The sequence below is a fragment of the Saccopteryx leptura genome, chromosome 1 (assembly GCF_036850995.1).
Source record: "Saccopteryx leptura isolate mSacLep1 chromosome 1, mSacLep1_pri_phased_curated, whole genome shotgun sequence".
Classification (NCBI taxonomy): domain Eukaryota; kingdom Metazoa; phylum Chordata; class Mammalia; order Chiroptera; family Emballonuridae; genus Saccopteryx; species Saccopteryx leptura.
Genome location: NC_089503.1, coordinates 108,922,258 through 108,937,184, shown reverse-complemented (window position 1 = coordinate 108,937,184; position 14,927 = coordinate 108,922,258). Strand labels below are relative to the sequence as shown.

Here is a 14,927-nt window from a genome sequence, read left to right as displayed (position 1 = left end):
AGTGCCTATGAAACACCTATGTGAATCAACCCAGTGGCAATTTGAGGACATTTCTTCCAGTTTCTAGACACCGGTACAGATGTGTAAAGACAAAAATCGATGGGGGTGTAGGAGACAAGGAAAGTCTACCCAGTAACTGCTCCCATCTTTCTAAGAGGGTCACTGGGACGACCAAACTGCAACAATGGCTCCGAATGTACTGGGTAAACCGTGAAGGGACACACAAACCAGAAAACACAGAAATGACAAAAACTATCTGGGTTGAAGGGTGAACATCAATCCAGGCGGAGAAAGAGGAAAAAGCCCCGCTATTACAGGGCAGAGAGGACAACACAAATACACCAGCTGCAAGGTTTGGGAGCCACGTTTCCCTCAGGGCCTGGAGCAGCTGTAAAACTCCAGGGCCACTGCTTTCCTGCCAGCGCTGCCCTCTGACCTGCTTTGCCACGTCTTATCCCCTAAATAAAGATTACTGGCGACATTCAAACTGCCCTCAGCTCCTGACAGCACCCAATCCCAAAGTAATCCCTTGCCTCTTCTAATCCAGCCTCAGATAAGGCAACCAATCAGGAATGGACCCTTGCTTCCCTGGCCCTCCTTAGCACCGGTCAGCACCAGCCCGGGTTCAGCCAGGGCAAGGATGCCCACTTCCCTCTCATGAGTGCCTTCCCCCCACACACGGAATCAGTAATTCTGACTTTGTCAGCCTACAGATCTGTCCCTGGCTGTCTTGGGCTGATTAGGCTTTCACAATGCCATTACTTAAAAAAATGTACAAAGGTCTGCAAACATCTCTCACAGATAGTACTATAACCAACAGATGTAAACATATATGCAGATGTCAAATGAGTTAGAATGCCTGGGTGTGCGCACCTGACCCTGCTGAAGTGGGAAGACCATCTATTACTAAGCCCTGTTCTATTTCATGAAGGGCACACTAAAATGACTTCTGAATCTCAGCCGTGCCATTTGTAAGATAATGTTCAAGATTCGGCTTCTTCATTTAGTCATTTATTCATTTCGTTCCTTTAACAAATATTTATTAAACACTGCACATGCCAGCCTTGCACTTGGTACTGGAAATAGAAGATAAGCCTGCTAAGGAGACAAGTGGGAGAGAAGCAATTTAAAGAGAGAAAAGAATCCCAACAAAAACTCATGCAATTAAGAACACAAGGTGTAAAGCTGCATGACTTCAGAGAAACAGGAGCGCGTGGATGGCGCGTGCAGATAAGACGGGAGAAAGAGCAGTGCGTGGGTGGGGGAGGCCGGCGGGTGTGCGGGCGAGGGGGCACACAGGAGCAGCACTGGCAGGAGGAAACGACACAAAGAGCTCACTACAACTGCCAGCAGAAGAGAAAGGCAGAACAAAGATATCTGCAGACTGGAGAACAGGACTTCAAATACATGCCATCTGCTACGGACATAAATCAAGATTCACACTTGTTTATGGTGTAGGACAAAGTGGGGGACATGGAACATCTGTAGATAATTTTCCCATCAGGGAAGAAATTCAAACATATAAAATCATCACATATCTATAAAAACAGATTTAAAAAAAAACCATACCCTCAGATACAAACATCGTCCAGGTCCCATATTTCAAAACTATTGATTCTTTTTTTTCAACTACCCTAAGTAATACGGTAATAACATCTGACAGCCACTTAAGCTGAAGGTTGCACAACAGCTTAAAACACTGGCTCCCAATGTTCTTTATTACTCCATGAGGGCTATTTCATTCAATTATAATGACATTTCAATTTGGAATACAAAGCTGCCTCTCCCTTTAAATGTTAAATTGACTTGTTTTGGTACAAAAAGCATCCAGTATGCTCTATTACATGCAGGATTAAAAAAGGTAGCTCTAGCAATATTCATAGCTTAAAACTTTAGTAACAACAGAAACTGTTTCAAAATCTATCATTTTTTCTTAAACTATAATTTGCTTTAAAAAAACATATTGCCGTAGTTTTTATTAATAGCCCTATCAGAAACTCCCTATGAACTGAATTCCTGAAGTATGCATTTATCTAGTCTACATAACATAGAAACAAATCATAAACAGAAGAGCCAAAGGCAGAGATTCAACTAAGCCTGCAAGGGGCCGGTACCCAACGACGATAAAACAGAAAATCATAATTAGCTCCAAGATACTTCAAAATAAAGCAAAATCCTGCTATATTAATATTCACATTTCATTTACAAATGACCAGGAGGGAAGAGAGAACTGAATAAGCTATTTCTGGTGCATTCGCCTCTCCTACACTCTCTTTAAAACACAAAGACTGATATAAAAATCTTCTGTAATGATATGTAACTGAGAAAAATCAAATGGGTAGAGATAAATACCGGATCATTAAAGAGTAAGCGTCCAAATAGCTGCTTGGCTTCCTCCAGGCTTCCCTCCAAGTAAACAGCCCCTAGATAGAAGAGAGTACCCGGAGGAAGGCTGCATTAATACACAAAGAAAATTACATATCCCGAGAAAAAGCAAAACGGCAAGCCAGAACCCACTCCAGAAGTAACTGACAAGATCAGAAGCAATTGTTTTAAAGGCAGTACTTTTCCTCTCTTGGCTATCCTTTGTATCATAAATATGAGACTGAAATACGAAATTCAATTTACTAAAATCTAAATCGAATAGTGTAAGTAGAAGAGGACAAATGTGAGCTATAAGGTATAGGTATGAACCTTACTACACTGCACACAAACACCTAACTTTACAAAAATGCTGTTTTATTTCCTATATTTATAGTTTGTTTCAGACCACAGAGGAAACCTGAGTTCAGATCAATGAGGGCTTCTGCAAATCAAAATCAGGACAACCTTTACCTTCAATTTGAAATAATTATTTTAAAATATTTTGAAATAATTAAGCACTGTACACACATTTACCATTAATTATAACCAGTAAGTACTACAGTAACATTTTAACTGCATATCAAATAACTCTGGAGTAGGGTAATCATATATTCTTATGTCTGTCTTCACAAAGGCCATTTTTCATATAAAATATTAAAGACACTTAGCCACTGGAGCTTTTGATGACTAAACACCTGTATTCTCCATCAACATTTGTAGAAATAACAACAGTAATAATAATAGGCCTGACCTTGAGTGCTTGATCTCTGATCTGAAGGAGCAGATGGAGGAACAGGGAAGATGGGGATTGGATCTCAGTGACCCCACCAACGAGCGGGACAGGACTGAAGCCAATATTTTTGGAGACCTGGGACTGTCTCTATTTGTATTTTAACAACAGACTTCAACTGAGCATAAGAATCTCTCTTTATCTTCCCTTAACTGAAAGCATACAGAGTATGAAAACCAGATTTGCAAGAATAATAAAGCAAGTTTTTAAAGCCTGTTGAAAAAAAAATATCTGGACTACTAAAGAGTAAGAGTCCAAATAGCTGTGTTGTAATGAGAACAGATCTTTTTGTGGTAAGAACTGGGGGCACGAATCACATCTGCCTGACTCTGAGGCCAATGGTAACACTAACTATCAAAAATATTATGTGTACATGGCTCTGCCCAGTTGGCTCAGCAGTAGAGCATTGGCTTGGAGTATTGAAGTCCCAGGTTCGAAAGCCGGCCAGGGCACACAGGAGAAGCGCCCATCTGCTTCTCCACCCCTCCCCCACTCCTTCCTCTCTGTCTCTCTCTTCCCCTCCCGCAGCCAAGGCTCCATTGGAGCAAAGTTGGCCCGGGTGCTGAGGATGGCTCTATGGCCTCTGCCTCAGGTGCTAGAATGGCTCTGGTTGCAACAGAGCAAGGGCCCCAGATGGGCAGAGCATTGCACCCTATTGGGCATGCCAGGTGGATCCAATTTGGGCGCACGCAGGAGCCTGTCTCTCTGCCTCCCTGCTTCTCACTTCAGAAAAATACAAAAAATAAATAAAAAATATTATGTGTACAGAGAACAGTGACTCCATGCGACAAACTCTAAAAATAAGACATATTTGTGCAAAAAAAAAAAAAAAGACATAGCTGTGAAAAGACTGGATAATTATTAAACATTCTTGCTACCATTATCAGCATAAAACTATAAAGGGAAGCTTTTATATTCATTTTCAAAGGAAGAGGGCAAAATTGATAAGGAAGTACAAAGGCCTTTGAAAAATAAAATGCATTCAATCATTCACCTAAAAAAAAAAAATCAAGGACCTGTCAATCTACTGTAACATTTCATTGTAAAGCATACTTGCAATCACCAGCTAATTAACGCTTCGTCACTTTCCTGCACCTGTATTCTGGGTGCAGTAAAAAGAAACTGAGGAAGTACAGTGTCTGCATCAGTCTTACATCAAGAGAATAAATAATAGCTATATAGACTCAAGCCCTGGGGTTTTAAAAATGCCATGTTTTTAAGAAGTTTAAATCAAAGAATCTTGTAAATAGTTTAAAATGTGATCAAAAGCAGTATTAGGGGCCTCCCCAGTAACCAAATTACTGTTTATTTATGGATGTGATCCTGAATCAAATCTGGAAAGTAATTTGTCTCCATATTAATTCACTTCAATTCAATTCAGTATATATATATCCAAGCATGAACATGACATCAGACCATTTCAGGGACCGGGGATATGAGAAAAGCAAGCACAACTCTGCCTGGAAGAACCACAAAAACTTCGGCACAATGAGAGGGTATTATTCTAGGGACCTCACATACTTTGAGAACAAGTCATTCTGTCCCAAGTCTGCAGAATGAATTTTATGTGCTCTCCAGACATTTCAGACATGCAAGAAATAAGATTATAAAAAAGAAATTACCTATTAATGCTTCAAAACAATTAGCCATTGCATGTCGAAGATCTGATTCTCTACAAAGGTCAGGTCCGTGGGCATAAAGCATAAATCGATCCAGCTCGAGTTTCTATAAAATTCAAAATGACAAAGACAGAATTTGGCAAAAATCATAACTATAGTAACTCAAACTCCTAGGGGTAAAGGGTGATGGTTACAAAATAACTGACTTCTGTCAGTATATTAAGAAAGTCCAGTCTACCATTTTCTAGGAGCTCTTACATAGGGTTCAGCACTGACAAACCTTAACTTTTCCCCAAGCAGGCTTCTATAAACTCCATGTTAGGTTCAGACCAAGTACTAGCCAAACTGGAATAAGACTTCACTAAAAGACTGTGGGTTCACCCAATATGTCCGGGGAGACACAAACCCAACCCAAAGTTAACCTCTTTGATTCCAGTTACGTGGTACTGATGATGCTGGTACCATACAGAACTGATTTTCATGTGGTGAGTAAATGGGGACCCCCAGAAGACTTCAAAATGCCTTATATCTCTAAATCTTTTCTTTCAAACTTGGCAAGGAATTGGGGGTTCCTGTATCTTTGTACTTGTGCCCCCTTTCTGAGGTCTCCACATTCACATTTTGAAGGCTCAGTAAGATCTTCTCAGCAATGAGTTAGATTTATTTTAACAGCTCTGGGAATATTTTTTGTAATGAATTATGTTTCCTTATTTTATTTGTCCTTAGAAAAATTTAAAACCAAATTTGTGGCCCAGTTCTAGAAATTGTGTAGGACTTGTAAATACATCTGTGTATACTGACTTTACCTCTCTCTTCATTTTACCCTTTGAGTAAAGACTATTGACTCTTTTCTCTTTACCTTGAGTTCAGTATCTACTTATCTCTTATCCTATTGTATTATAATACACAAATAATTCAAGTCCCTTTAGAACTAGAAAGAGAATGTACTTATGAGAGTACAACTTCTGAGATTAAATTAAATAGAAATCACAAGTCTTTCCATAAAAGGAGACACAATATTGCATAAGCAGGTACTAAATCTGTTTCCATTACCATGTAATTCAATTCAGTAAATACTAAGCAGTAACATGCCGTGTAACATGGAACAAGACACAAGTCAATGAACATCCCCACAATACAAGTCTCAGATAAAAGATACTTAGATTATGTATATTTTAGTATGTGTGCTAAAAATATCCATATCTATTTATACTGGAAAAAGACAGAGACAATAAAAACAAAACATATGCTCTCAGTATTTTGTATTGCTAGGAATTCATGAGTATAAAATATACCCAAATGAGAGTTTTGACTACCACATATGCAACAGTAGATAACATCTCTTAAAAAAGTGATCCCCAAGTACAAGAGTTTATTCTAGAATATGTAAATTTCATCTGTTTCACAACTTCACTGGAAAAATCCAATTGTTTGCTTTCTCTGGAGCCCTACTTGAGGGTAGACTGCAAGCCACATTTCATATTATAAACAACTATTTTGGAATACTACGAATTTTCCAACTTCTCATAAACACTGCTGTATATCCTTATTTTTTTATGTATGCATTAGTGAAACTTTTAAAAGAAAGAGTGGTATTCAGTTATGCATGTGGGGTAAAATGTTCATTTGTCTGAACAGTTATCTTAGAGTCACCAGTCAGTTCTCAAAGGGGCCAGCAGTCCCCATCTGCTTAAGCCCCACTGGTCTAGACGGAAGAGCAAACCAGCACTGCCCTTGGTGGAGCAGACAGGTGCTGCGTGCTACAGCAATGGGGGTGTGGGTGTGGAGGAAAACCAAACAGAAATCCCTGAAGGGAGAAAGTGGCCACCCCTTCTACCTCATGGTCTTGCAAAGCACCCAGCCTGTTACTTAGCACCTTCTGTTTTCACACTAGGGCAATCCCCCATACTTTGTAAACACATTAAAAAAAAAACAATTATGCAATTCCATTATATCTAAAACTATAAAGAAAACAACGGCAGAGGGAGATAATCTATTAATGTTATTTCCAATGGACATTCATGTGGACTACTAGGAAGCTGCTTCACAGTTTAATCAACTTCACACTGAAGCAGTTTTACTGAGACTTGTGGAACTGTATTCATTGTGAGGCTGCTAAAACCAAGTTAGCATACGTGTTGCCTACAGTTTCCATTAAGGTATCATTATCTTCTCTCTCAAATGCCACTAAAGCTGGGGGAGAGCCTCCTGCCATAGCTACAACGATGCTGCTACAGAAAAGGAAACAACGCACTCACTAACACAAACACCAGGAGATAAAATGAACCACATTTTGAATGTAATTAATGCCTTGGCAAGATCAAATTACGGTCAGCCACAAACTAGAATGGGTTTTACATGGTTATTTCTATCAAATTCCAACATTTATATCAAAATGAAGAAAATAAAACTTACTTAAGGTAAACACGAAGGACAACTCACAAAAGCCTTTTCAGCAGATCATCAGGGTGCGGGGATTTAAGAGCCACAATCTCCCCTACTACTGAATGAATCCACAGGTCAAGAAAATGCAATGATTTTTAATGAGAATAGTGGTAGCCGCAATAAAAACAACTACCTCCTTCTAATTCATTTATATGTTTGAGTGATTACCCTGACAACCAGGCACTGTGCCACACCCTTTATAAACCAAATCATTAAACTGAAAAGATAATTCATGTCGTTCCCACAGCTACTCTGTGTGGCAAGTGCTAACACCGTCTCCATTTACAGATGAGAGAGCAGAGGCTTGGAGAAGAACAATTCGTCCATGGTCCCCCACTCTGTCAGAGGGCAGTGCCCGTGTTCTTTCTGTTATGATTTATTATAATAAAGGCACACACAGGTAGGAACATCAACTGAGATGACATAAGTAAAACCTAAATCTTAATTGATGAAATCTGTAATTTTAAGGGATCCTTTAAGATCTATAAAGTATCCCCTATGGACATAAATGATATAAATGGTCTGGACAATTATGTCCAAAGCTGTAATTCTGCTTGTTAGAGTACATGAAAAACATATGTAATAAAAAATATTACACAAAGGGAAAATACAAAAAGTTCATTTCTTTTGTCTGCTCTCATGTTCCTTTTCCCCAAATGTTCACGCACATCTGTCAAAATTTTCCCCTTTTGTTATAAAGTTTCCTCACCGTGGAGTTCATTAGCTGCTGGTGAAACTCACAAAGGTATTAAATCCTTAAAACCCAAACAAAAAAATCCTTCCTGGTCTATAAAATATTAAACCCTAAATATATGCTAAAGCCGTGATGGGGAACCTTTTTATAAAAACCGCCCACTTTTGCAGTGCTGGTCAACCTGGTCCCTCCCGCCCACTAGTGGGCGTTCCAGCTTTGATGGTGGGCGGTAGCGGAGCAACCAAACTGCACCATCACGGTGCTAAAGGGTTACTTTTTCAAATGAAAAATCATGCACAGACTGAAGAAGAGATGGTCAGGCTTCCCTCCTGTGCTCCCAACGTGGCTGTACCTTCGCTAGCATGGCAAGGTGCTGATTCTGAACAATGGCAGTCCGGTAAGTCGCTAAGCCTCCTTCTTCCAGACTAGGGAACAAATAGTACAGATGGACACTGCAAAAAGAGCCCAGAAATAAATATGCATTAGAACATTTCATCTGTAGCTCTGAGTCACAAAACTAGGCCGGGCATAAAGGCTCAGGGCAAAAGATACCAGCTGAACTGAACCAAACCTAAAGGGTCTGACTAAAGTCTTCAAAAGTTAAATAGAAAGCACTATATACCTGAATGTGCCAAAACCCAAACAGCACATTTCACTCATATTTTCACCTTTTTTTTTTTTTCTGTTAAAAAGTGCCTCTGGGCCTTGGCCAGTTGGTTCAGTGGTAGAGTGTTAGCCTGGCAGTGTGGAAGTCCCGGGTTCAATTCCTGGTCAGGGTACTCGGGAGAAGCAACCATCTGCTTCTTCATCCTCCCCCTCCTTCTCCTTTTCTCCGGTTGGGCTCTGAGTGGCCCCTGAAGAGAAGCCCGGGAAGCCCTGGGCAGGGCAGCAGTGGAGGCACATTCTTCACAAGGACAGACAGGGACAGGAATAGAACTGAGAGTGGCACTTGTGGCCGGCTGGACTGTAAGAACGAGCCTACAGGAGCTGATCAGGACAGTGTGGGAACCGGGAAAAAGGCCCACAGAACACGTTGGGACCACAGGAGCCACTGAAGTCCCCTCACTCTCACACCAGCTGTTCAGGTCCACCAAGCTTGTTTAGTCCTATCGTGTCTGGTGAGAGCAGCTTTAGGGAGCAACCCCTTTGGCTCATTATGTCCTTCTTGGGAGAAAAAAGGTGACCTAAACAATAAAAATAGCTCAAGACAGTTGAAAGAAAAGCATGTGTTATATATCCTTTAAAGGAGAAATTACGTGAATATGAAAAAACAAAACACACTTTCCTGCCCCTACGTTCAAATTAAGGACCCTAAAATGCATCTGGGGAGAACACACACACATGCACACACACCAAATCTTGTCATTAAAATTACTTGTAAGCTTTACTTCCCTTGAGATCAGAAAGAGTGAGAAAGGGATCAAAGACAAATCCTAGAAAATGAAATGACATTTTAAAATATCATCCCTTTCTTTACAAATTGAATATAAGCTCTGAAGCATCTAGACCAAGGCAGGCTGATCTCTTGTGGCTGTAGCAACTTGAACATAAACTTGACAGGACAGAGACACCAGCCTTTCATCTTGTAATCTTGCTCATTACAGCAACAGTGAGTGCAAGTTATCAGGGCAAGAGCCACAGACATATGGCTTTTAAGCTCCACAGCAGAGACAAAATACAAGATGTTTCAATGGCTTATTTGACTAATTACAAAGAAGGCAATGTATTAAGTATGTTACTTACAAAATGTAATTAATGGGGAAGAGTAGAAAGCCTCCTTACCTGGTTAGAAATTCAACAACAGCATCACCCAGGAACTCCAACCGTTCATTGTGATTAATCCTAGAGGAAAATTTTAAAAATCACTTAAAATAGCAGGCATTTACATCCCCTCCCTCTCTCCTCAAAGAAAGAACACATGAGGGTTAGCTCCTTTAATTTTTTTTTCTTAGAGAGGAAGTGAGAGAGAAACATAGATTTGTTGTTTCATTTATTTATACATTCATTGATTGATTCTTGTATGTGCCCTGACCAGGAACCAAACCCGCAACCTTAGTGCCTCAGAACATGTTCTAACCAACTGAACTACCCAGCCAGAGCTTGTTCCTTTTAATCAAGAGCACTGAGTGCCATCTTAGCCCCCTGGGAAAGTGAGGGGACATTCCCTCCCACCAAGGGGTGCAGGCTTTCCAACCTAGGTGCTTCCTTCCCCTAGGAATCAGATTTAAAGTGAGGAGGCAGCATCCTAACAATCATGAAGCGTTCTACACAGCTGCAGGTAGGCAAGAGAAGGGAGAATGTGTTCTAGTGAGAGTTGGAACTGCACACTGAAAAATCAGTTTGGGGACAATGTTCTGAGGACAGCTTCCCACTGCCCGAACTCTAGCCTGCATGACGTTTCAGTCCCACTATGCTGCAGTGTCCCAGCTATGCGCTGGGCTCCTGCTTCACAGCTGCCTCATGCCCTCTAAGAAGGGCCCCCCAAACGCTCGGGGCCGATGCTTAGCGGCTCTCTGCCGCCTGCAGCCTTCCGCTCTGTCCTGGGCAAGGACCACGCTGACAACATGCTTGACCTTCCAGGGCCAGCAAAATGCTCACTTCTCTATGCACCTATGAGAGCTGGGATTTGGAAGCTGAGAAAAAGAAAAGAATAAAGGTCAAAGTCTAGACTTCGTCTTAGTAGCTGGGCAAAACCAGCTGCATTTACTGCAAGGGGAAGACCAAAAGCAGAAAAGGTCTGAGGAGAGGCAAGCGCTGCATTCTAGACATGCCTGCTCGAAAAGGCCAGAGTGCCCACACCCAAGTGAAGAGATGTGTTAACGTGCTGTTCACGGGCACGGACAAAGCCGGTAAGAAGTCTCTTTGAGTGTGGCCACATTTAGACAGGATTTCAGGCAAAGGGGCCAGGCGGCACTGCCTAGGGAGAGATCACGGCTAGAGGAAAGGGGGCCTCTGCTGGAGCCGGGGAGGGCACAGCTGAGGTAGAGCAGAAGGGAAGCCAGTGAAGGAGGAGGACTGGCCAGGCAGGTGGAAGGGAGGCCAGCGGCATCCTCTAGCCGAAGGGAGGAACATGTCTCCAGAAAGAAACATACAAGTATGGTGAGAAGCAGCAGCAGACGCCACTGATGAGCAATCTCTTTGGGTCATGGGCACAAACCTGCCTCTGATCGGAGTAGGCTGGGGACTAGTGAGTTATCTAAAGCCATAAATGAGAAGAATCTGAGTACCTGCTTCAGTGCTAGCTGCAGAAGGAGAAAATACGGGGTTTGGGGATGAGTAACGAGAGGAAACCAGAAAGAACGGTGACAACGGTAAGGAGGCAAAGAGGGCAGGCGGAGCCCCCGGGCCAGAGCAAGGACAGCAGGGCACAGGCCCGGCCTGAGAGCAGCTCGCCTCCCGACTCCAGGAGCTTCCTTAAACACCCTGGACACAGACCCTTGGCGCCCCCCAAGTTCAGTAACTGACTATCAAGTCTGAACCTGTCTGGCCTTTTAAGCCACTCTGTATCTAGTGCCACTGTACCCACCCATTTTTATCTGCTTGCAACAGCAAGTTAGAACCCTAAGGTGACCAACGTGGGCGCTGGCCCTGACACACGCCACCCTTCTCCCTCACACGTTCCCTCTGCTGACCCTGCTCGTCCCCAAGGTCAGCTGGGAGGCCTGCCCAGTTACAAGGGCTCTCAGGGCTGCGGGCTCATCCACCCCGCCATCCCCACACTTACCACTCAATTTAAGACAAAATTACAAACTATTTTTTTGTTGTTGTCTGTTTCGTGGGTTCCAGTTTAGTTTCCCTATTTAAGTCTTCCTACAGTTTCAGTATATGTAAAACAGTTTTTTTAATTTGTAGATTAAATGACAACTGTCTACCAAATCATCGACCTGGCATTTTGAGTTCTATTTTATATTTTTGACATATCTCATAAGTTCAATTTTATATTATTTGACATATCTCACACATAAGAGTATGACATATCTCATAGTCTTCTACTGTACCATCCCTATACTTTGGAACTTTGAAGGGAACATCAATGTAAAAGGAGAAAACTACAAAGATCTGAGCAACAAAGAAGTAATTCTGAACACTCATTTCAATGTATGGCCTTTACTTATATGAAAAAGGCATTCTGGAAGACAGTTAATAGCCAATAATGGGAAATGGGGGAAAAAAAGAAAGAAAAACTTATAGCTACTGTTAAGAATTCTTTATCTAAAAGTTTAACAAAAAAGAAAATAAAACAAGCATTAGGCCATAAAACAGTAGCAAATGTTTTGTTCCTTCTCCCATTATTTATACTTTCCTTGCTCACCGTCATTATAAATACGAGCGAGCTCCAAGATGAGACGTTTACCGAGCAGCAAGCACTCCATTTGTTTTTGAGACCGGAATCAACAGAGGCATTATGAAATCTAGATTAACTGTAACATTTATATAGCACATTTGCTCTGAGGAATTCAAAGCACTTTTATACAAGAATCCTTGTAAAATTACTGTAAGATGTCATTTACTTCATGGAAAACCATCTTGAATTTGAGCAAAGTCCAAGGGTAACTGCTAGAATGACAGTATGGAATACATTTCTCTTTGCCTTCAAAGCCCCAAGCAATGACTGGTAGAGTAGAGCAAGAAAGGATCTTAGAGTTCAGTTGAATCTTCTACCCAATTCAGAAATCCCTTCTATTTATTATATCCATCTGCCTACACACTTGGGGGAGTGGAGGTTACAGGGTTCTAGATCTGAGACCCACTGGAGCCATGGATCCCAGGTTATACATCTTTGGGATTTAACTTGAAACATTTAAGTCAGTAAATCCACTCAGAGGAATTCACATATTTTCAATGCATACTGTGACTGTATTTTCAATGCAAAATACTTGTGTATAACTGATTTAAAATACACTTAGCAATTAGCATTTCCTTAAACACACAGACATTAATAAATAATCTGTAGGTGCCTCTCTGTTGGTCCAATAGATTCTATGTTCTGTCTATCAATGATGCTACCAATCAAAACACAATAAACCAAGGCTGCTTGATTCCCTCATTTTTCCATTACCAGTCTCTGGCCCCTCTTTCCCAAAGGTCTGACTGATAGTACATGGATTACTTAAATGCCACCAAATGCCTAATCCTTCAGAGAACCTTTCTGTGGTAACATTTCATTGCTATTTGCACAAGTTAAATGTAACTGAAATTTATGAGGTTAAGCTCTAACACTTTAAAATTATGGGTGGCATATTCATTTGAGATGATGTCACCATAAAAGTTCATTATTTTGCAGTTTTGATAGGCAGATAGGATTTTATTTATTAAGTTTGTCCTCATGATTTTTGTATATCCTAGCTGATCCCAAATCAGAATAAGTAAAATACTAACCAGCCATTTAAACCTCTGCTGATGGCACCTGACCAATGGTGGCATAGTGGATAGAGCATCGACCCAGGACAATGAGGTCCCAGGTTCAAAACCCCAAGGTCCCTGGCTTGAACACAGACTCATCTGGCTGGAGTGTGAGGTCACTGACATGATCACATGGTCACTGGCTTGAGTCCAAGGTCACTAGCTTGAGCCCAAGGTCGCTGGCTTGAGCTCAAGGTCGCCGGCTTGAGTCCAAGGTCGCCGGCTTGAGCCCAAGGTCGCTGGCTTGAGCAAGGAGTCACTGGCTTGGCTGGAACCCCCCCCCCCCCAATCAAGGCACATATGAGAAAGCAATCAATGAACAGCTAAGGTGCTGAAACTACAAGCTGATGCTTCTAATCTCTCTCCCTTACTTCCCCTCTTCCATCGCTCTGGCTTAAAGAAACAACAACAAACCTCTGGTGATGGCTCTGACCATGACACTTCTTTAATGCCCAGTCCCCCTTTGCTAGCCAAGTAAATAACCTTTGATACAAGTAATATCATGAGTAGCATTCCTTCCTTTAATAATCATTTGCTGAGGCCCTGCTCTGTGAAACACACTAGTTGCAATAGGAAAGGACATTTAAAGAGAAAAAAATAGAAGAGTAAGACCACTTACAAGAAGAAAATCAGCCCATCACATAATTACAATGCATGGGGGAACTAGAATATGCAGGTATGCAGGTAGAGCAGATGCCTGCAGGGCTTGGGCAGGAAGTCACCAGGTTACAGCGCTCCACAGGCAGCTGCACATGCCTGGTGGCCTTCGGGGAAGGGGGACAGCACACTTGACAGCACAGTAAGTGCTTCTGGTGTCTCACTGGTCTGACTGGTGTGAGCGAGCCACAAGTAAGGAAAGACATACCTGGAAAAGCGGCCTAAGGCCAAGTTATGCACGTTGGGACTGCCAGGTGGGGAGGTTCCAACTTACTCAGTAGGTGACAAGACGTCACAGAAAGCTCTCAACTAGAATCAAAGTCCAGAAACAGCAGGTGACTGGTGGCAGTGGGAAGGGGAGCCAGCAGATTTGGGCATTAATTATACTGCAGGTGGGCAGGGTGGGAGCAGCTCTCAGGGGGACTAGGAGGAGTCGATCAAGAGCCCCTCCAGGCCTCTCCTCTGCCCGCCTGCTCGCCCAGCTCCCCTTTGCCATCAGTGCCAAAGACAGGGCAAAGACAGGGCTCCCAAACCACTTGCTGGCGCTCTCTCTCGCTCTCCTTTCTGAAGTCTGAAATTCTGAGCAAGCTTGCTTGGGAGAAGACATAACCACTGACACTTGTAATTTGATAGTGTTTGCTTCAAAGATATATAAACACTTCCAAGGAACAGAGACTACTGCATTCCATTTCATAATAGCAAACTAGGAAACCAATAGAGAAGGCAAATCCTTTCAAGTGAACTCCATTATTCAAGTGCATAGGATAAAAATGACCTAGAATCCCTAAACAACCACCAGGGCGATCCTAGCCCCACAGCAGTCTTGTGTGTATACTTTGGTTTTGCCCTTCACTGAAGCACTTAGCAGAGCCCCTCTGACAGCAGGACATTTACCATATTTCCCCATGTGTAAGCACCCTTTTCCGAAAAATTTGGAGTCTAAAAACTGGGTGTG

At 42.1% G+C, this 14,927-nt stretch overlaps 1 protein-coding gene across 7 annotated transcripts in view; it reads right to left on the bottom strand.

Annotated features, from left to right (window-relative positions):
• Window positions 1-14,927, bottom strand: part of DROSHA (drosha ribonuclease III) — a 128,608-nt gene that overhangs the window by 37,714 nt on the left and 75,967 nt on the right. For all 7 annotated transcript variants that reach the window (XM_066373939.1, XM_066373984.1, XM_066373974.1 and 4 more), the window contains 4 exons: window positions 9,695-9,754; window positions 8,265-8,364; window positions 4,777-4,879; window positions 2,353-2,423 (listed from right to left, as the gene is read on the bottom strand). In XM_066373939.1, coding sequence (XP_066230036.1) covers window positions 2,353-2,423; window positions 4,777-4,879; window positions 8,265-8,364; window positions 9,695-9,754 — 334 coding nt within the window. The remainder of the gene's footprint in view (window positions 1-2,352; window positions 2,424-4,776; window positions 4,880-8,264; window positions 8,365-9,694; window positions 9,755-14,927) is intronic.